The sequence below is a fragment of the Epargyreus clarus genome, unplaced genomic scaffold (genome assembly GCF_041222505.1).
Source record: "Epargyreus clarus isolate Ecla_fem2 unplaced genomic scaffold, WU_Ecla_fem_2.2 ptg000023l, whole genome shotgun sequence".
NCBI lineage: Eukaryota > Metazoa > Arthropoda > Insecta > Lepidoptera > Hesperiidae > Epargyreus > Epargyreus clarus.
The window spans coordinates 4,286,559-4,310,092 of record NW_027332230.1 but is presented as its reverse complement, the minus strand read 5'-3'; the positions used below and the strand labels follow the sequence as shown (position 1 = coordinate 4,310,092).

General features: G+C 34.2%; 1 protein-coding gene across 3 annotated transcripts in view; it reads left to right on the top strand.

Moving 5' to 3' along the window:
• The window catches only part of SH3PX1 (sorting nexin 33-like protein SH3PX1), a 246,645-nt gene that overhangs the window by 214,436 nt on the left and 8,675 nt on the right, over window positions 1-23,534 (top strand). The window contains exons 2-3 of one of the 3 annotated variants that reach the window (XM_073085328.1): window positions 18,609-18,838; window positions 20,117-20,308. In XM_073085328.1, coding sequence (XP_072941429.1) covers window positions 18,698-18,838; window positions 20,117-20,308 — 333 coding nt within the window. In that variant the 5' untranslated portion in view covers window positions 18,609-18,697. Of the gene's footprint in view, window positions 1-15,486; window positions 15,641-16,312; window positions 18,479-18,608; window positions 18,839-20,116; window positions 20,309-23,534 lie in introns of those variants that run through there. The other 2 variants (XM_073085326.1, XM_073085327.1) reach the window with 2 other exon arrangements.

Below are 23,534 nucleotides of genomic sequence, written 5' to 3'. Positions count from 1 at the left end.
CGTGCCTAGGAAAGAGTTTATAACGCCTTATCTGAATAAAAAGGGTATTCTCAATATGTGCGTCAGGAGAGAACTTTACTATGCCTCGATTGTTAAAAAAGTTATGTGGACCAAAAAGCCCGAGTATCTTTTTGAGAAACTCAACTGGACGAAGGACATTTCCCAACGAAGCATTCGGTCTAACGCACAAACCCTCTTGCAAATACCAGCACACAAAACCACGAGATATAGAGGATGTTTCAAGTTCGCTGCAGCGAGAATTTGGAACGACTTGCCACCCCCTATGAGACAACACATGTCTATTAAATGCTTCAAAGCAAAATATAAATTAGCTCTGCTAAAAAGGCAACTCGCTGCAGAAAACCTGAAACATTCCTACCACAAATCCCTGAGCCTAAAAAAGTTTTTCGAAACTAATTAGTAAGCCAATGCAACCAATTAGTAACAAAACTTATATTAACACACACATACTTACACGCACACACACACACACATACACTAACACGATATTCTTAGTCCATAAATTAATTGTTATTATTTTTATCTTTCTGTCTGTTTTTTTTTTGTGGATGGCTTTATGAAAATTTGTCTATCGGTAAATGGGGACCGCTTACTTTTAACTCCCTAATAATATCTTTGGGAGTAGGGAGTGGCTGAAAAACAGCGCTGCGCGGGATTTCTATCCCGCGTTAGCTAAAGCTGAGCCACTTCCTATTGCCCCAGCGCATGTTTGTTAAAAAAAAATATTTGTTATGTATCGTATTCTATTGTTTTATTCATGTGTATGGCAATAAATGATTATTATTATTATTATTATTATTAGTGGTTAAGGAACACGGCCTCTCGATCGAGGGGTCCGAGGTTCAAATCCCAGGCACGCACCTCTGATTTTCAAATTTATGTGCGTATTAGAAATTAATTATCACTTGCTTAAACGGTGAAGGAAAACATCGTGAGGAAACCTGCCTACCTGAGAGATTTACAATAAAAAATAATCTTAAAGGTATGTGAAGTCTACCAATACGCACTTGGCCAGCGCGGTGGACAATGGCCTGATCCTTCTCATTCTGAGAGGAGACCCGTGCCCAGCAGTGGAACAGTAATGGGTTGATGATGATGAATAGATTAGTTCCTTTCGTGTACAGCGTAGTAGATAGTTAAATTGTATAGTATAGGTAGATGGCATACCAAATTGAAATTATTTTCATTATTTGTGTATAAACAATTTTTGTATCACGTAAGTAAACTTTGAAAATACATAACTTAAATACCTTTTTCAAATTCCTTAATAATTTCCGTGCATTAATTAGTTTTTATTGTTAGGTATATAATACTAAAAACCTGTTTAACGTAATTCAACATAGCATATAAGACTTGGAATTGTATAGCTTTCCAACAGTGAAATACTTTTAAAAATCTAGCCCTAGAAATCGCCTTTATACACTTATAAACACACATACCTGTGTAAAATATACAAATTATATAGATCAGAGCGCATACAATACTTGGATTACAATACCGCTACGGAAGCAGCTGTGCTACAGTGGTTTTAATGGGTGGTCCTAGTATGTATTATCTACTCACATAATTTACGTGAAACATTTGCAACGTTCACCTGTGCTTTCGGACATTGGGGAACCAATTGTAAAATGGTGTCGATTTATCAAACTTAAGTGAACATAAAGTTTATAAACCGAAAAGAAAAGAACACTTAAAATACATATTTGTAATTTTACTCGTAATGATGATTTTGACCATATTTTATTTTTATCTCATAAGTGTGATGTCACTATTAATTTCGGAGGATCTATTTTCTTACTACCCTGCAAATCTTTACTACTATTTCTATTTATGATTGACCAATTTTTTATTAAATGTGTGGTTTAAAGCACAACAAACAAGACTTGTGACGCGATGATAAACGAGGGCCACTCCGACGTACAAAATGTATTGCATGAATAAAACTTGGTGAAATAAAACTTGGCACCGCCTTTTCTTTTACTGCTTGCACAACTCGATAAGAAACATCTTGAAAAAAAATCTAACACTCTGACGTGCCATAAGAATAATATAATATAATACCGACTAAATGCGAGTTGGAGTCTCGCACTAAGGATTTAAAATAAAAGTCAATATATAATGATACAGTGCTTAAAAAATGAATGATTGAAACGAAACGGAATAGGTACATCATGAGATAATCATAAGAAAGGTATGAAGCCGTATAAATAGTCTTATTAATTTAGATATACTCGTACTTAATCTGTGTAATACTTCTTTTTGCACATGGGAGAAAGATGAAAGTTAAATTTTATCATCATTGCGCGCCACAAACAACATCATGATCAAAGGCAAGCTATTCCCGGTAATACAAGCACGCTTGTGGACAGCTTATAGCGTTTGTAGTGATCCTGATATCAACACAAGTTAAGAGCCATTATCATTTCAAACTCAGTTCAAATGTAATACTTACTCTACCATAAGCATATGAATTCGTCATCCGTATAGTTAAATGTTTTCCTATGTGTACCAGGCGTGTAATAGTACAATACATCATGTTGAAGTGGCCTTCTGCAAGACGTACGTGCTTAAGGGTCCAGGAATCATGCTACTTATACGATTGCCGATCGACAAGCTACTTTTTGAAAGCGAGTTAAGTCGATTTTCATAAACCCTAATATCAAAACTTTTGAGCGCAGCTACATTTGAATAATCGAGGGGTCTGAGGTTCAAATCTTAGACAGTGAGGTTCAATCTTCTGATTTGATAAAGTTATGTGCGTATTATAAGTTATATTATATTTGCTTTAACGGCGAATGAAAAGATTTATTAAAAAATCTCAAAGGTCAATCTCAAAGTCTACCAATGCGCAATCGGCCAGCGTGATGAAGTATGGCCTAATCCTTCTCATTCTTTAGAATACTGGTGTCCAGCAGTGGCACAGTAATTGAAGAAGACATTTGAACGCTTGTTGCAAGCAATTAAGCGCAAACAACGCCAGATGCTGTTGACTAAAATGTAATTGCTAAAATACGCCACGACTAATGGCGAAAACGCAAATCGTCGGTATTAAAAGCATGTATGCTAGGCCATTACGCATGATGGGCGTGCCTCGTTTGATAGTGTCATGTTATGATGCCATTACTCACTGAAAAACTTAGCGTGACTGAATATATGTCACATGTAGAGTTATTTGACGACCCGCGTGGCGGAGCGGTCACCATACCGGTCTGACTCGCATAGGGTCCCGGGTTCGATCCTCGGCCAGAGAGATATCTAAATGATGATTTTAGATTTCTGTTCCTGGGTCTGGGTGTTTGTGTATTTGTCTATGTGTGTGTCCATGGCACCCACAACACAGGGAATCCTAGTGTGCAGCTGTAAGTGTAGAAAGCGTTTATTTGTTTATTTATTACCTAAAATCTACGCATATCCACACTTCACTAACTTTTAGTGGGGATGTCGTTTAACGTTTCTTCGAATACTCTTATACGGAAATGCTAAAAGGCTTTGATGTTGAATATATTTCAACATGTTTTTCAACGCGATCCGTGAATGAAACTTCAATCTATAGAGACATAAATAATTCCAAATTTATATTGTTAAAAGTTAAACGTCAATATCATGGACTTATTTTATTTTCCTGATATGCAATAAGATAAAAATATACACCATATGTACTGCTTAAAGCCCCAATATATATAATAAGTATAAATGTGAAATATCCATCTCTATAATTAGTTAATAGAAATTCAAGAACCTAAACTTTAATGAGAGTGGTAACCTGAGGACTGTAAATAATAATCTTCGGAAGTTACTAAGCTTACTAGCTTACAGGACGTTGCTAGCCACAGAGACTAGTCAAAGTTGTATAACAGAGTACTATTAGAACCACATCCTTCTAACCACGACCACATCAGCGTATAAACCAGCGTATAAACCGATTATAGATAGGTAGATTATAGATAGGCAAAAAAAAGTGTGGCGGTGGTGCCGCCGGAGTCGAACCGGAAAGGGTTCTACCACCTTCAAATACATAATACCAAAGTACTACTACCAAACTCTACAAAAAGTATAATTATCTTCTCTCTTCTTCTCTGTCAGTATTTTATGTCTATAAGACATTCTGGGATCCAAAGAATTGATTTACGTTGTAAACGCTATGTTTTTAATTATTCTATAGCTAACTATAAGTTTTGACATGACTGTAATATGTTAAAGTGAACTCCAACCGACCTATTACCGACTATCAAAAAGTTAACGAGATTTCAAACCGCCGCTACAATTTCATACATTTTGTTGCGACCAACCGCATTTTGTTTCCCGAAGCGGAAGCATTAAATGTGCAGTATGATAATGATAATGGGCTACCCCTTAGTAATCAGTTTTATTATAATTATTTTTTCTGCGTCCGTAGTAATTAAGTAAACTGTAACTTATTTTGTGGTTTAACTTCTGAACTACTTTATAAATTGTTCAGTTATAGTTAAAGGAAGACGTTTCTTACATAAAATTCGATAGGTGTCATCATAGATAAGTTATTAACAATTTTATATGTATAGATGATTCCGTAATACATCGGTTAACAGGCAGTTGGACGGAGAGATCCCTTAGTTCATTTTTTAAATAACCTGTCGGTAAAATTTTCTAACGTTTCTTTAACATTCATTACCATTTTATCCGATAAGGAATCCCATCAGATATGAACTACGATGAGCAGTTTTATTACATTCTTTTTACAAAAAGTGTTGCCCCAACCCTGTATTTCCGTATGCTTTGAATAAGCACCCGTGGAGAATTCCTCTGCACGCAGTCGGCTTATAGCCTGTACACTGTGACTTATTTAACACAGTTGCTTCGCTTTACTGAGAAATACTCTTGGATATAATCTTTGTTTGTGAGAGAAGGAAGCAAATGGACATGCAGTTTACAACATGGGCATCTGCCAACAAACCTAAATAAGACAAAAATTGTGATTCGAAAACATAAAAAACTATGTTTTAATTCATTACTGAGTAGGTACTAACTATTCGTTACCCTCACAATCAACAGACGAATCAGTATACTAGAATAATAGTTTTCAAGAATAAATAACTTGTGAAAATACTCTTTAACAGGAATAAAACTTTTCGTGTGTCTACTGCGGAAAAACAATCACTTCGCCTATTTCTGTTCTTAAAAATGTTTCAAAATTTAATTGTTAGTAGTTTAGAATTGGGAAGTAACTTATCTTAAATCCATATTTTGGAGTTTATAGCACATAATTTTAAGTAGATTATTCCTGCTTTTGGCCATTTGTGCTTTCATGCATAAAAATTCTCATAGTATTTGATTATATTATGTGGACTAAGCTTTGGGCACATACCTTATACCTTTTTACATATATTTTGTGACATAATTGTTACTTCATACTATTTCCGCATAATTAATATTTCAGCAGTATAAATATAGACAATTACCTTCATCATCATCATTATCATCATCACCATTTTTGTCCCACTGCTGGGCACGAGTCTCCTCTCAAAATGACAAAGATTACGCCATTGTCCACCGCGCTGGCCAAGTGGACTGATGTACTTCACAAACCTTTGAGATTTTTTCATAAATCTCTCGGGTGTGCAGATTTCCTCACGATGTTTACTTCACCGTTTAAGCAAGAGACAGTTAATTTCTAAGACGCACACAATTTTGAAAAATTAGAGATGCGTGGGATTTGATCCTCGGACCCCTCGATCGAGAGGCCGAGTTTCTTAACCACTATCATTGTTTTTTACCAATTACCTTTTTTAGAAAATTACCTTACTATCTGGTAATTGATAATTTATTGCAGATCCCTACAAATCCCTGCAGAAAATTGCCCCTTAAAAGGAAGTGCCGCTAACGAGCGGGTAATATTTTGTGCGGAGTTTCTTAAGGGATGAAATTACCCCTTATTAATAAATGTTTACGGCTTAAATATAGTAACCTCATAAACTTTATACTGTGTTTCTGTTTTTAAAATACTACGGCGAAACAAAAAGTAGGTTTATGATTTTGACCAATATACAAGTATATCTATGTATGTTTTCTGTCCGTATCTTCTCAAGTACTTCAAAATATTATAAAAAAATAATGAAACAAGAAAATCTTCTTATGTTCAGAGGATGGCGTGATCGTATGACACCGTATACTTAATATTCTTTTTAGAGCACTTATTGTACTTAGTATGGTTTTCGCTTTGAAACTTTTTTTTTTGGATTTCATTATTTTTTCTGTATGTATTCTATTTGAGACACGCTAGCCAATAATGTCCATAGTGGTCTGTCATATAAAAGTTCTGCACTCAATCCCCAGTCAGGAAGCAAAGAAATTTACTCGTACCTACAACTGACTTTAATTAAACTGTTCGTGATTGTGTGTAACTGCAAAAGAATTTATCGATTTTAATGCTCATATGTTTATTTGTACCTAAATACACAAAGTACATAGAAATATTGTCATAACTTCGTACAAGCGAAGTTACGCTGTCCAATGTACTTTAATACGTACATGGCTCTTGTTATGAGAGCTATTTATTGCCCTCAACTTTGTCCAAAAACTTTTTGCTCTCCAACTTTTACAAGTTACAAGTTCGTAACAAAAGGGTACTTTTATCACTCGTGCGAAATTTTACTATTCATTTTGTGCGACGAAGAGTGGTAAAAATATCATAAAGCCAACCAACTCGAAATAAAACATTTTTAGTTCCGATAGTTCAGAATATTATGTTGTTAGTTGAATACAATGTAATTTATAAATAACTGTCACAAATAGATGTCAAAAATATACTCTCGAACTGACATGCTTCTAATCATCATCATCATCAACCCATTAATGCCCCACTACTGGGCACGAGTCTCCTCTCAGAATGAGAAGGATTACGCCATGGTCCACCGCGCTGTCCAAGTGCGTATTGAAGGACTTCACATACCTTTGAAAAATTAGAGATGCCTGCATGGGATTTGAACCTCAGACCCCTTGATCTAGAGGCCGAGTTTCTTAACCACAAGTGATAGCCTGCTTTTTTTCTAATGCATCCACCCAATCATAACTTATTACTAGAGTATATATGGAACTTTTACTACAAATGCCATAAAATTGCTATGAAAATCTTTCATTACCGTCTTATATGCTTTTTGAAATTTATATACATATCTTACCCGTCGAGTTTTTGTCTCCCACAAATGTCCATCAACTAATCAATTACTGACATCAAAAAAATTAACTTATTTAAATATTTGCGCTTTGATTTATTATCAATTATTGCCTGTTATTAATAAAATCAATCTATCAATGTTTACAAATTACAAAAATTACAAAATGTTGCTTCCCAAAAAGCTAAATTTGTCGTCTTCTGCTGACTACAAATTGATATTCGACACATTGGAAATTATTTCTAATAACGAGCGACAGCTACGTTTTAACTTGTAACAAGGTAAAACAATATGTCATCTCTTTGGCATATAACTGTTTTACTGAAATATCGGTGATTTTATCATGTTGGATGTGAAGGAATGAAAATACACGACAAATTAGGAATCCTGCATTTGGTACAGTGAAATGAAAATGTTGCTTGAACAACTGTAAGTTTCTTTGAGCATTGCACACGTCAGAAAACACAAAGCTTTCTGTCACCCTTAATTAAGTAGAGCTACAGCACAGCTCTCTAGCAGCTAAGAGTTACACGTTCTGTTACATGTTCAATGTTCATGTCATTTACAAAAAGTTTTTATTTGTGGATTTTATGCTAGAAAATAAATGAGCATGGAGTCCACTTCCTATGGCATCGGCAGTCAACTTTCAATGTTGCTGCCCAAAAACACGTCATCACTTAAAGTTACTGTTATTTGCCATAAAAAGTAAAAAAGTAACAAAATGGCTTGATTACATAGATTAAAATTTCTACAATATAGGTAATTATTGAGGTATTACAATACAATTGTCAAAATATGTTAATAGGTATAGATTTATTCGTAACTATTTACAATTTTTTTTGGACCTAGAACTTTAATAAATCTTGAAACCTTTGAGCATATTAATTCAAAATCACAAAATGAATTTCAATTGGGGCATTTGGAAAATATCGGCAGGTATTCGGGATTGGTAGGGCGGCCTCTTCAAATATGCAGATATTCACTGAACGCTGAAAGGAATTTTTGATTAAACCCGCGGTTCCCAGGACCTAGAATTCAGCTCGTTGTGTTAAACTGATTTCGAAACGAACTCCATTCTGATTTGGCACTTTTATATTACACTAACAGTGTAAAATATTTCTTTCGTATTTTCTTTCTAATTCAATAGGAGCAAGTTATATATAATATACTAGGTACTCGTATTTAATCAAAATTTTATCAAAGTAATACTTACATAATAAAAATTTGGAAAATTATAAACACAAAAAATAAAACTATAGTCAGGAATATATACAGCAGTAGATATTAGCAGATAAATCCATAATTAAAATTATGTTTGTATTTATTTGTACGACAGTAATCATACATTTTTGTACTAGTTGACCACGAATGTTATGATCAGCATGACGCATTTTAAAACTGTTTCTAGTTGTTTAATATTGGCATTAAAGTTATGAAATCAGTGACATAGAGCTACGATCTCTATAAAAAAATAAAAAAAAAACGCGCGCTTTGTTAAACACGGAAAAGTCGCGCGAGAAAGCTAGCCCAGAATAATTCCATTCCATCTGGATCCACTCTTAAACCAGCATTCAGACTGACACTTGCATTCCGCGAGTAAGTGAGAAATGGCGCAATTTGCAGTTAAACTCGGAAATCGTTCATGCTCACAGCGCGGTTATTTCCACTCTTATATTAAGCTCCCAGTTCTATAAGATAAATGACTTCCCTTTCTGATGTATAATTACACTGAACTTTTATCCTCGAAGCAAAAATTAGTCTTTATAACTTTAAAGCTTTCTTTCCCTTCCTTTTGCCACTAATATTAATTGAACCCATATAGGACTCATTTTTTAAGTAATTTTTATTATTACAACTACTATCACAATATTTTTATTACCTCGGCCTGTAATTTTAGAGATTTTTATTTCTTGTAGAAAAAGATTCTATAAGTATCTATTACATGATTTATAATTATGAACGTGTGTACATCTTTTTATGTCAATTCAACGTATATAAAATTATTAGATTGCTCAGTATTTATTTTCTTTGTAACATTCCCGGTGCGGAAACACCTTTATGTTTACTGAATTAGAAACGAGTAAATCTACCAGACGAATGGGTCCAAAAGACCCAAGACTAAGTCAATTCTCCGCAAATAATTACATTATCATTCCTAGAGTAATGTTAGCTTTGTTACGTATAAGTACAGGGATTTTGGATTGAGATTTGACCGAGAATAGCAATTCTTAAGCAAGCTCTAAGCTGAAAGTGCTTTCATTGTCTAAACCGTCAAAAGGGATTCTTGCAGGCTTACAAAGCTTAGGGAAATCCTAAATCCCTTAAGAATTTGGCAAGCAGGCATTCTTGAAGCAAATTTGCTAAATTCGGGATCGAATGGAATTAGTCTGCCACTCTAAATAGGCTCATAGTCGATACTGCGGCCCGGACAGATCAGTTAGCGTGATTGGTAATAGAACTGGTAACCACTAATAAGAAATTTTCATCAACCTTTCGGGATTTGTTAAATATGCGTTTATCTAGTCCTCAAATACCCAGAGGAAATTCTGATTCCAAAATGATACGACTGACTTACGTACAATATAATATATATATATATATTTTATAATATAGGAGTAGCAGACGAGCATACAGTCCCTACCCCTGAGGACTACGCTGGAACGCCTCGGAAAAGTCTGTCTCCCTTACCACACCCTACAAACCGGAACACAGCAGCGCCTAACACTGCTGTTATTAGGTAGAAATAGGTGTGGCGGTGGTGCCGCCGGAGTCGAACCACAAAGGGTTCTACCACCTTCAAAATGTTAAAATGTTTCAAATGTTCAATATGAGGCAACTATTATCTACGGTGTTGGAGTATCCAGTTTTATTTGGGCGGACATGAACGCTCTGATGTTACCATCGTCACCCAATGGGGTGAACAGCATACTGCTTTGTTACTTCAACGTCAAAATGCTCTATTTATGGCACAGGTATGTAATTAAACCATAAAAAGGTGTTGAGTAGTTATTGAAAAGACTTCAGCCATAGGACTGTATGTTAACTACTCTTTGTCAAATATTCCATTGTTATAAGCTTGTTTTAAAGCAATCACGGAGCTGCCTCATTAATCTATGTCAGCAGCCGGCGATCAGCAATGAGTTTCAGATTTTATTAACAAAGTCCTCGTTATTTTACGTCGAAAATTTTGATGTATGATGGCGTCGATATACTCCTATGTAATCGTATTTATGTACATTTATACAATATTTCATTTACTGAAACGCCATACTGAAGGTTCTCGATTCGATGCCCCCATAAAAAGTGATCAATATTATAAATTTATATAATTTCGCGTTTCAGTTTCAATAATATTGAAAACCAAACTAAAAATTATTCTAAAATTGTCGGATAAACAAATAGATACAAATTTTACAGTACAGTGTTATTCTTAATATTAAGTAATAAATATGCTTGTAAATATTTAGTAAGATGTAATTCGAAACATCCTAAAAAAATGTCAAGAAAATAAAATTAAAGAAACGTATCTATACATATAACCATATATACCTATAACCTATTATATTGTAACAACCCATCAATCCATCACTATTATCCAAGCCACCATGCACATCACACTGCAATGTGTTGTAGTACTTGTAATACATTATACGTAAAAACCTTGTAAAAACCTATAAATCCTTGGTACGGCTACACATTAGGGTTGCTCGACAGTATCGATTGATGAATTTTTCTTTTATAACCACCGGAAAAAAGGGGTAGGACCACAAGAAATAACCAAAATCCGACATATTTCTATTTAATTAATGATTATAATTTTAGACTGCTATTGAATATTTCGACGGTCCCTACGTATAAAGCGACATGTCGAAAACGCAGGTTTACAGGAGAGCGTAATTAAGGTTCAAACCACTCTAGAAATAATTATCTATACAATTCTAAGAATATTTTTTTTTATAATCTTGTTATAGCTTTCGAAAGTTTGTACTAGTATTTTTAAATATTGATTTTTTTTAATATTTACCAGAGAAACAGACATGACTGTTTCTACGTGAAAACGCAAATAAAAGCATGCCAGACAAGTCTGAGATACAACTTCATACGTAGGAAACATAAAAACGGTATTGATATCTTACTCTGATTTTAAATTAATGTCTTACTTTTGTAGGTTAGAAAAACAATAACATTTTTTTTGTGTACTTACTTATTATTTAAAGCGGAAAATATACTTTTTAGACGTGATGTTAAGTTAGACATGACCGCGTGGCCGCTGCCGAGTGGCGCGCTTTTAAAGACATCGTACAAAGCGATAAGTAGGAGATATCCGCATGTACGACACCTATTTCCTGTAATTGTTATACTTGTTCTCTTATACGAATGGTAAATCTAGTAAAAGACATCATATTTAAAGAAAAATCTTATATAGGCATAAGCGTATGGACAATCTAAAGCCGAATATGCAATAAAAAAAATTGCAATTTTTGACATGTCGCTTTATACGTAGGGACCGTCGATTTATAGTATTGCATTAAGTACCTACAAATTATATTATCGACAGTATCGACATATCGAGTAATCGATTTTTCTGCACCACTACAGCACGTTGTCAGACCAGATTCCAGAATAGGTACAACTCGGTACAACATCGTTATCGGGTGCAGTAAATCCAGTAACTGCAAACTGACAACGCAGACATAATTCACGTAGAGCATGAATCTATAGCTATATAGAGCACTCCATTATTGTTTCATTTTATATTAGGTATTGTTCTTAAGAAGCCTAGAAAATACAACAAAGTAAATTTGTTATCTCCTGCTCTTTGGGAAGTTTTAGTTCTTTTATTAAGAGAACACTTTTCTTACGAGTAAATATGTTTTCTGTTGTGTGCTGCGCGCCGGATAACCCGGAGTGTGCTGTAATCATAGATTAGTAAAGATTACTCACTCCTAACAAGAAAATGTACCCAGTTTTGAGAATTGAAATAGTTGCGTAAAAAAGTTTTGCCACGTCTCCGTGCTAAAATGTCCCTAAAATATTTGAAATAATTATTTATTTATTACGTAAATTACGTAATTATTACGTAAATTAGTTATTTATTCGTAAATTTTCTCTAAAAATGTTTTTATTTGTCAAGGATTCAAAAAAAGAACTAACTAAAATAAGCCGTTTGTGGCTTCATTCAATTTCTAGGCGGCGAAGTATCTTTACTAATCTATGGCTGTAATGAATTACAAATAAGATTTAATTAATTTATTGTGTTTCGCCATTTTCATCTCTATCAAAACGAGTAACAAATTAGGTAAGTTCCGTGTATATAGTAGTCGTTCCCCTATATTTATTAGTTTACATATTAGGTTCTCTAAACTCTCTATTATCCCCTGTTCTTTATTTATAATGTCGTATGGTTCTGTGGAAAGCGGCAGTTACCGACCGGCAGTAATTTACGTTAGATATTAAATATTTGTACTAAATGATTTGTACAAAACACCGAATATTAGTTGCTTGCGCCTGTGTTCGCACTGCACATTTAGTGCTTTTGCGTGCTCTATCTGCTTCGTAATCATAGGAGGGAAATGCACGGAACAGCGGGAACAGCTCGTATATCTCCGCTCCGGAAGTGTTGACATCACGCAGTTTTAAACACCTGCGATCTCGTGACGTCGTTTATATAAGTCATTCGGATAATAACACAAGGTTCTAAACGTCATGACAATAGCACAAATCTTTGCAAAATCGAAAATCGTGTGTTATACTTAAGTCCATCCGTGATTAATTAGAGGGCAGTAACATTTCATTAAATAAGGAATATTTTCCTATTTCATTTCCATGCAAAGCCAATTTTACTAATAAACTTATCAAGTTAATACCGTGCAATGTATATTTCCAATTACCAACACTCATAATTTTTATGAAGATGTGACGTATCAAAACCAAAGTATAATAATAGATTAAAATAATAATTCTTATTTTAGACAAATTCTTTATACGAAAGGCTTTTCCTTAAATAGAAAACCAATTTATAGTTTATTTCGCCGTAGATATTCGCGAATGAAAATGAAAAATAACACATAAAAATTGTCATCGCCCGCTCTGAGCTGTTTTCAATGGACCATTAGTTGGAAACTGCCATTTGGCGACCGAACCGGATTATCGTGGGCTCGACGCAGACAATATTTATTCCAATAAATAAAATTGAAATATATTCTGTCTGCCATTTTGAAAATAACTGCCATTTTCTGCTTATACATCCCATTGGTACGCTATAGGACTGTAAAGGAGTCTCCCATGAAATACTTGGAATTAATTAAATAGCACCTATTTATTTTTAATTAATTCCAAGGCCTTCACATACATCGTCCACATGATCTGCCGTTTCCTGCCAAAATCCTTCAGAACAATGACTAAAATCCCTTCTTTTTTATCACAAATACGGCGTAACGGCCAATTAATATATGACCAGCATAATTATTCGAATAAAAGATTTTAAATAATTATTAAAGTTATTTATTTTTATAGCGTTCATGTAACGCTTATTGCGTTATTATTATAATAATTAATTAATATTATGAATATTTCCACAAAAATATATTGAAAGTATATAAAAATATGGGAGAAATTAATGCCTGAAATATTTGTTTATTACTACTAATTAATGACATAAAGGTAGTTACAAAAAATATTGCCAACCGAATAAATTGTAATAAATGCAATGCAGTATATACATTACTCAGCTCGATATCATATGAAATAACAACCCTGTACTTAATAAGTGAGCAGATAAAAAGTGATAAGTACCTCCTTGTCGTAATTAATAACGAATAGGCTTACCGTATACTTTAGTTTTTAATGTTTTAATGTAGGTATAGTTTAGGGTTGTTGCGAATATCAGCATCAGCATCAGCAGACCGAGCTTAAATCACGTGGAATTTTAGCCAATCACAGAAGTTTATAAACACAAGTTGTCATCAAACAATCATTCGATTGTATTTACAACGTAATTTGGTCAGGCATCAATAACTTTCGATCATAGTTCAATCAAACAGAATTATGTATTCAATTCATAATGCCACATCCAGTGAAATGTGCAATATGACCAAATATTTCGTTATTGAACAAAGACACGACACGGTGTAGTTTTTGTAAAAAAAAATAACAAATAAACGCCGATTTCTGTGTCACTGCAGAGTGGAGGGTAGCTGAAGTGGATGTTGGTTTGGTACATGGTTCTGAAGTCGGTGCTAAATATATTTCGTTGGATAACGGCGTAAACAGCATGTTCAATATGAGCGCCGGCTTCGGAGATATGTGCTGAGCCAAAATTTGTTTCAGTTGATTTTTGCTTTGTAGTGACAAGGAAGTCGATTGTATTTTTTAATTAATTTTTTTTTCACCTTTTTAGTGATGACATAGGTACTAAAACATCTTACAAATGCACGAGTCGCCCTTACGATTTTTGAAAGTTCCCCTCGATTTCTCTGGTCCCTTATTTTCTTATAATGGAACTACTTTGGAAATATCTTTTTTTCCAACAAAATAAAAATCATCCAGTTCGGTTCATAAACGACGAAGTTATCCGCGAACAAACATAAAAAAGACATGTATATGGTAGAATTGAGAAACCGCCTCATTTTGTGCAGTTGGTTAAAAAAGACTATACTCGTAAGGGACGTACAAATACCTCAGTATAAAATATATTTATTATGTAGTATTTTTAAATATCAGCATCAGCATCAGCATCAGCTGATATTAATCTGAAAAAATCAGCATCAGCATCAGCATCCGCTGAACTAGTACAAACCTGCATCAGCAACAACCCTGGTATAGTTATAGTAATTCAAGCTACATATTACGCCATCTCTTATTTGTGTAAAACCGGCATATACATGTTGGATGATTTTTTTTATGATTTAAAAATATTCAAAAAATCAAATTTGGAAAGAACCATTGTAAAAATGATAACAGTAATAACTAGAAAAGAGATTTTTATCTTTGAAATATTAAAATTTACAACAGCGCCATCTATTGTAAAATGCCGGAAACTTACCAAGAAAGCAGTTCCCTAGAGCCCTTGGATACTAAATTAAAATTAAGTTGTATTCATCTATAGTTATATTGCTGATATTTAAAATATGAATTTTATTATTTTTCTTATATAAAACAGTCATTATAACATCGAATGACATCGATAAAAAATTAAACTTTAACTCGAATACACGAAGTACGCGAATAAGCAATGCGTCGGCCGTCGACTACGTCATGTCTCTTGCTTCTCATTGGTTAAAACTAAACGTCATGCTAAAACACCAATAGGCACTAGTCATTTTCTTGTGTTAGTGCCACGTAAACGAAAACAGTCCGTACGGCTTTGACAATGAAAACAAATTCTTGTCTTGTGAATGAAACTGTCATTCAGATGACTGTGCGTGCAGTGTATCCGCCTTAAAATTATTTGTGTAGTGTGAACAAAAGTAAGTAAAGTTCTAAAACCCTATTTACCTTATTGTACCAAAACATATTTGCGAACATATCGTGTAATAGTTGGAATAGTGTAAAGGTTTTCATACACCTTGTCAGTTCCCAAATTGACGTCATTGATTTCCACCACAAAACAAGAATATCGTTACTCTATATGAGTTATTTTGTATTTTTTGCCGATAAACTTTGAGTTCTATTGTTAATGGAAAGAATTAACGTTATTTCAATATGAAGTTTTGATGTAAAGGTGTATTTTATTGAAATATTGTTCACACCGATTATATTAATTCAAATCAGTATGTCCGAATGAACGGAGTCGTAAATAAGTATTTTATAACAATAGACAGCCGTCTGGCCATTGCCCCACTTCGTTGCATGATTGGGGGCTATGAAACTACGTGTGATTTGGGTGTCTCGTCAATTACCACCCATGCTTAATTGGAGCTATTACGAAAATGTGTCAACTCCTTGCGGCGAATAACGCCCTAATTCATCCGGTGCCACCGATACAAAAGTATATTCGTGAGAATATACAAAATTATCACACCTATACACATATTCTGTATTTCTTGATAACACTGATAAGATAAAGTGTGCTAGATAGCTTTAACTCTATATCCTTAATACGTTTTAAGTGTACTATAACATGTTTACAATTGTTTTAGGTAACAGGGTCCCACCATGACGGCCCAAGTGCAAGCGTTGTACGACTTCACGGGTGAGGCGGGCACTACTGAAATGTCAATAACCAGTGGAGAAATTCTAACTCTAATAAATACTGAAATTGGCGAAGGATGGTGGGAAGGAAAGAACTCTAAGGGAGAAACAGGATTATTCCCAGCTGCTTATGTCAGGAAACTCACTCCGGAAGAATCTGTACCATCAAAAATGGCACCAGCAGCTCCAAGATACGACCAGGCTGCAGATGACTGGGGTGATCAACAGTACAGTGCTGGAGACAACAACTATCAGCGCACAGCTTCCCATGACGATGGGTGGGACGATGATTGGGATGACGACACATATTCTGAAATAGGACCTGGTCCTCAGCAGAGCAAGCCACATTACAGCCAACAGCAGCCCCTTACACCCCTACCTGGTATGCCTATCAATGATTACAATCAACATATTGATGACACTGTATCAAACTTTGGATCGGTGGGAACTGTACGAAAAAACAAATTTGCTCCTTCGTCAAAAGTCAGTGGCGAGAGTTATCTCCTAGGCACTCTAAATGTAGATGTCCCAGAATCTGATAAGGTTTATATAGTACAAGGTGAAGATGGATTTGTATGGTCTCCCATATCACAGCCATATAATGTAACTGTGGCATCTCCAAAGAAGGAGTCCAAATTTAAAGGAATTAAAAGCTTCATCGCTTATCAGCTGACACCATCATTCAATAACATACAGGTGTCTAGACGCTACAAACATTTTGACTGGTTACATGAAAGGTTACAAGAGAAATTTTCTCTCATTCCTATACCACCTCTGCCAGATAAGCAGATCTCTGGCCGTTACGACGAGCAGCTAATTGAACGTAGACGAGTTCAACTCCAAGAATTTGTGGACTGGATGTGTAAGCATCCTGTTCTCTCAAAATGTGAAGTTTGGCAACACTTCCTTACATGCACTGACGAAAAACGCTGGAAAGCTGGCAAACGTCAAGCGGAAAGAGACAACCTTTTGGGATTAAATTATTGTATATCATTAGTTGTACCTGAAAAAGCTTTACTACAATCACAACTCGACCACATCACTGAACAATGTCACACTTTCATAGGCAGCATGGACACTTCAGTGAAATCTGTTACAAACATGTGTTTAGCACAAACAAAAAGGTTCCAAGGACCCTACAAGGCAGACTGTCAGAAAACTGGAGAGGCATTCTACAATCTTGGAAATGCACTAAGTTTGGATGAAGGCACTATAGTATCCACATCAAAATTGACCTCAGCTATTAAGATGACAGGAGGTGCTTATATTGAGATTGGTAGAATGTACGAGGATCAGCCAAAATATGATTGGGAACCTCTAGGTGATAAATTCCACTTGTACAAAGGCATTGTCGGATCATTCCCTGACGTGCTAGCCAATCACAAGGGTGCAATCCAAAAGAAAAGGGAATGTGAAAGACTGAGAACTGAAAACAAAATGGAGGTAGCTCAGTTAAATGAGGTGCTGAGAAGAACGGATGTTATATCTTATGCCCTTCTTGCCGAAATTAATCATTTTAAATCGGAAAGGACCGTAGACTTAAAATTAACAATGCAAAAATTCCTAAAGCAACAGATCACATTTTATAAGAAAATAGTGGAGAAGTTAGAACTGACACTTAACCAGTATGATGAGTAATTACACCAATTATGACCAAGAATGGTAAAATGGAAATAACAATGTGAATATGCACCAAGCATTTTTCTTGCATAATCCATGGGATAAGTTATTGAGATGGACTGTGGTTTTACGTTTTATCTAAATATAAAAGTAATTTGTATTCTTATTTGTAGTAATGTGTATAATCCAAAGGATTCGTAGGACATTGAATTGAATGAATTTATAATGTGATGAAAATAAGGACTGAATGTAATCAATATTGTACACAATTCTGCTTAATTTTTTTTTTAAACTATATTGTGTATAAATTTGCATTCTTGCATCTTTGTGAATCATTATTTTTTATTACTTATACATTTTTATTTTAAATTATACTAACTAAATGTGGGTCAATTATTTTTTGACACAAGTAAGATTTTAGTATAGGTGTTGTAATATTCCAATTTTTTTTACAATTAAGTTTCTGAGTTGCTAATAAAATAATGTACATTGTTTTTCATTGTTTTCTTCAAACTGGTCCTAAATTCTGGCAATTTGTTTTCTTGTAAGTATTTGTAAATAATCTCAGAATTGAATTTTTAATGGAAGATTTTTTACTAATGATGCCAATTCTTTATTTTTCAGGGTATCTCCACACCACGATATGAATTTAAATAAGCATTATACATGCAGTTGAATGTGATAACACCACATTTACTTATACGGTATCAAGCATGGCAGAAGAAAAGAAAAAGGACTCGAGTGCACTTCTAGCAAAAAAAAAGAAAGTAAAGCCGCGAAAATCCAGAGATGCAGACTGTTGCAGTGTCAATTTTCTCAAATGTGTTCTCCATATATTCAATGTTGTTTTCCTGGTAAGAAAAAAAATGGTTTTTCTTTATTATTTTATAGTTTATTAGTATCTTCTTTATTTTATTATAGTTTTAGATAATACAAATATCAATAATATTAATTCGAATTTAATTGAAGTGGATTCAACTACATATAGTCAAGGTATAGTCCGCGCCAAACTGCTAGTCCGCTCTGAAGTTGTTGAGAGCAGCTAGTCATACAATTTACGATGTCGACGCGATTCACTTCTATATTCAGAGCGGACTTTTCCGCGGACTTTACTAAGGCATTCCTTGATTAGTCTGCATCATTATAAACAAAATCAAATCAACTTACTATAATGTTAATTATTTATATATTTAAATAGCCCTGAAATCTGAAAAACATAGGATAATCACTAATTAAATTAATTTAGGCTGCAGCAGAATTTTTTAAATAGATATTCCATCATACAAAATACAATTTGAAGTAATAACCAATACAAATTTTGTTATGTATGTACAAAAACAGATTACATTATCTTCATTACTGGCTAAAGTCAAGGTCGAGAAGTAGGTAAGACTCAGGCAACTGATTATTTACAAATTATTATTTATTTACAGTACAAGTAATATTACAAGTTAATTAGAAAACTAGAACTAAGTTGAACTTTCTTTAGCATGTGTCATTGTTGTGTTATAACATCGGACATATTTAACATAATTTGAACAGATGTTACTTTAGTAATTAACCAATATGGGTGTCTAATGAGACATTCATTAACAGTTGGAAGTAGTTTTGACGATAACAATAAAAAAGCATGAATTTATGATTCAAATTATACAATTATTTATAAAAGAATTCCAATTATTTCATACAGAATAACAATCTCCAAAAATTACATTAGAGTGCAGCTGGTCGTATAGAAAAATGTTTTATATGGATGAAGTATACAATCAATCTATGGAAGAAAGGAATTTCTTCCATTTGTGGCTTTGCTGGTCGCACAGACCTGTATTTAGGTCTGTGGCTGGTCGCCACCCAATTTTCCATAATAATATACGATCTTTTGAACTATCCCGACAGAAGTTAAAAAAAAATAAGGCTTTTGACTCTTATAAGTATTACAAAATTGATGTCACTTTGCCGGTATAATGTGGCCTTAGCCGATTTCATTCGTAGGTAAGGCAATTTTAGATTCAAAATGATTCTTCGACAATTATCCGATATTTCTCAGCTTGTAATTTTTTAATAATGATTTAGAAATATTTTTCTGCTTATATTGTAATATATACACACATTTTCAAAAAGCTATATATTAGTTTGCAGGTGTGGGTGTGTTAGTGGTTGGTGCGTGGACGATTGCCACTCGACACCGCTTCGTGCCTCTCCTGCCCACGCCGACGTACCCCGCGATAGCCTACTTGCTGGTTATAGCGGGCGCCATGGGCGTGCCGCTCAGCGCGCTGGGCTGCTGTGGACTGAAGACCGAGAATAGAACGAGTTTATTATGTGTGAGTACATATAATGAGGCTGCTAGAACCAGTGGCCTAACTGCATTTTAATGATTTTTGACCTATCTGTATATTCGTAATTTAAAAATGCTGTATAGTCCGCGTAAAACTGCTAATCCGCTCTGAATATAGAAATCAATTGCGTCGCCATAGTAAATTGTATGACTACACCTCCTCGCAACAACTTCACAGCGGACTATACACTTTTACTTTTCTCCATATTGTAAATCGTTTTTTGTAGTTAGACTACTCTGGTTCTAACAGCCTCATATAACCTTACCTAAACACTTAACACTAGAAAGACGGGAGCAGTCATTTGACCGGATTTTCAATTTAAAAGTTTGTTTATTCCAAAACTTTTTGACTAAGTTTACTGATAATTTGTGACTTTTATTATTATGAAAAGAATCCTAAAAATTCATGACCAAAAGATTCTCAGGGTCTTTATTTACCTTTTAAAGTGCTGATATACCGACAAAGACGGCGACAGTCATTTGACTGCTGTAACTTAAGTATTGATTATAATTGTAATATGAGGGTGTTTTTGTAAACATGTGAATGGTTATGTTTTATTATTCAGTCGCTAGAGTAACTGCCTTCATATAGTACGTATTATTTAGAATATTGTGAATAAATTAGTGTAAAAATGTCTCAAAGACTAGATAATAACGAAATACTTCATTTATTGCAAAACCTACCAAATGATCAGTCGGAATGTGAATCTGAAATTGCAGTACTTGACAGCGATGATGACATTGTGTTACCTGCTGTTAGTTCGAACTCTGATAGTGCAGACTCTGACCCAGAAGATCAGGTACCCCTTTCGAATTTACGTTACGTTAATAACAATAAACGTGTTCGTGGCAGGGGTAGGGGTCACCGTTTGCTTGCCTGTACTGCTCACGAGCAGGATCGCCATTACACGGCTACAGACGGGACCACATGGGCACTTCAGACGGTATCAACTCCAACTGGTCGTCGGGCTCGACAGAATATTATTACTGAGCAAGCAGGACCTACATCATTTGCAAGAAGGAATTTCAAATGAAATGTAGCCGATGCATGGAGGGCTGTACAACAATTTTTTAACATTTTAGATCTAGTAGGAATCAATTCTTACATTATATATAAGAAATTTACAGGAATAAAAATAAAACGGAGAAAATTTATTTTGGATTTGGCGAGTGCACTTAGTGGAAATAATGAAATTGAAACAGTACTTTCCGGTTCTGATCCTTTATATGTAGAACCTATGCCTTCAACTTCTCAATCTTCGTTACCGATTATCCAAGAGAACCGAAAAGGGCGAGAATGTTATATTAGTAAATGTAAAAATAAAACTAATAAAGTATGTTATTCTTGTAAAAAGCCACTTTGTGGTTCTTGTAATGAAATTAAAACTTTTTAATGTAAAAATTGCAATTAGATATGTTAAATAGTATAAATTATGAGCATTATATTACAATCATTAAAGTTCATAGTAGCATTTTTATACAAATAAAGCATTTTCTGAATATGAGTACTTGCAGTCATTTGACCGCCCGCCGTCTTAGTAGGTAGTTAAATTTTGCCGTCTTTCTAGTGTTAAATAACGAAGCGCCCATCTCAGCCCCCAAGAGCTGCAACTGTTATCGGCTTCAGATTGAATCAGTGGCGGACTAAGCCTGTCGGAGGCCCGGGGTAGAAATGTCCCCAGTTTAAGAAGTTGATCTAATTTTACGAGCTTTTACAATTAATATCTACAAGAGAACTTGTAGACATTTGGCTCCCCTAAAACCAGAAGCTCTGAGCGCACTGCCCCTGCCAGAATCCTAGGCGGTAGTGACCACTTACTATCAGGATCATGCTCGCTTGCTAATTCAATCCTATAAAAAAGATGATATAACCAGGTATGAGGCGGTCTTACAAATTAAATAAAAAATGAGATGCCTGTCTACTCAAAATAAATATTATTTATTTGTTCCTGATCACATGATACTTTACCAAAAAACCTATTATATTGTTTTAATTACGATTTATCCAAACTAAAGTGTATCGATGCTAAAAACCAATTTTTTGTCCTGTTTACAAGTTACAGAGGGTTTTTAATTAATCATCTAATTAATTCATTTCCTCATTCGTTTATTAATATTACTAATAATGTTCCTCTAATCTAACTAATTCCTATTACCTTCCCGGTATGAGTGGTCTGTAGTACCACCAATGTGGTAATTAAAATTACTTTAAAAATAGTTAATTGTATCAGGCGTTACTTTGCGGAAATCCATGCTATTAAGTTGTGCTATTGAGTCCTTTGAAAAAAATAAATTCTAACTGACTTCAAGGTACAACTGTACAATTTCTGCCTCATATCATCAAAGTATCATGTAAACTCGTTAAATAAGACCGAAGATAGGTATTTTTAAGGTCTTTCTAAAAACTACTTGTTAGATTATTATATAAATATTATTTTGCCCAATTTTAGCGGCTCCTAAAACAGGTAATTTTATTTACTTCAATATAATTAGAAACAGTAAGCATGAACCATGCAAATTGGGCATAATGAGCATAATAAGCACTGGCACGCGAATCTAAATCGGGTTAATTAAATTGACCTCTACATAGTTGGTGGTCCCTGAGATATAAAGTAGGAACATACAAATTTATATTTGTATGTTCCTATTGCAGCTATTGATATATTTGTAACTGTATCCTAGGAGTAAAACTGGTCTCTCTGACATCTGGGGTGGAATTGTAGACATGCACATTATTTTTCACAGTTATACATATATTAGATTAGGTTATTTATCAACATGTTCTGAAGTGAGCGTCGACATCTCGAAGATAATTCGTAACTCAAAATTGTCTATAATGTTCCCAAGGAGGTGTAAAATATCGCATATAACCCATGATTAGCGAGGGAAAACCTTTGCCCAAGTGTCATAAGGATGATATAGAAATGCAAGTAAAAACGAAAAAAATCTCAACCACTTTTGCGTCTGGTGGAAGAAATTAATTTAGAAACTCTGTACTTAAACTTTTACAGTTTTATTAGTTCATATATTTTTACCATAAAAATGTAAAAGTATTTTAAGTAATGTAAAAAGTAATGTAAAAACCCGAATTAAAAATTGCTATTTACTTTTCTATAATATAACATTATCAGTTTCTATGACGCTGACATTTTTATCTTGTCCTACAACACAAATTACAATACGATAAGGTTCTAATTTAGGCACAAGCCACA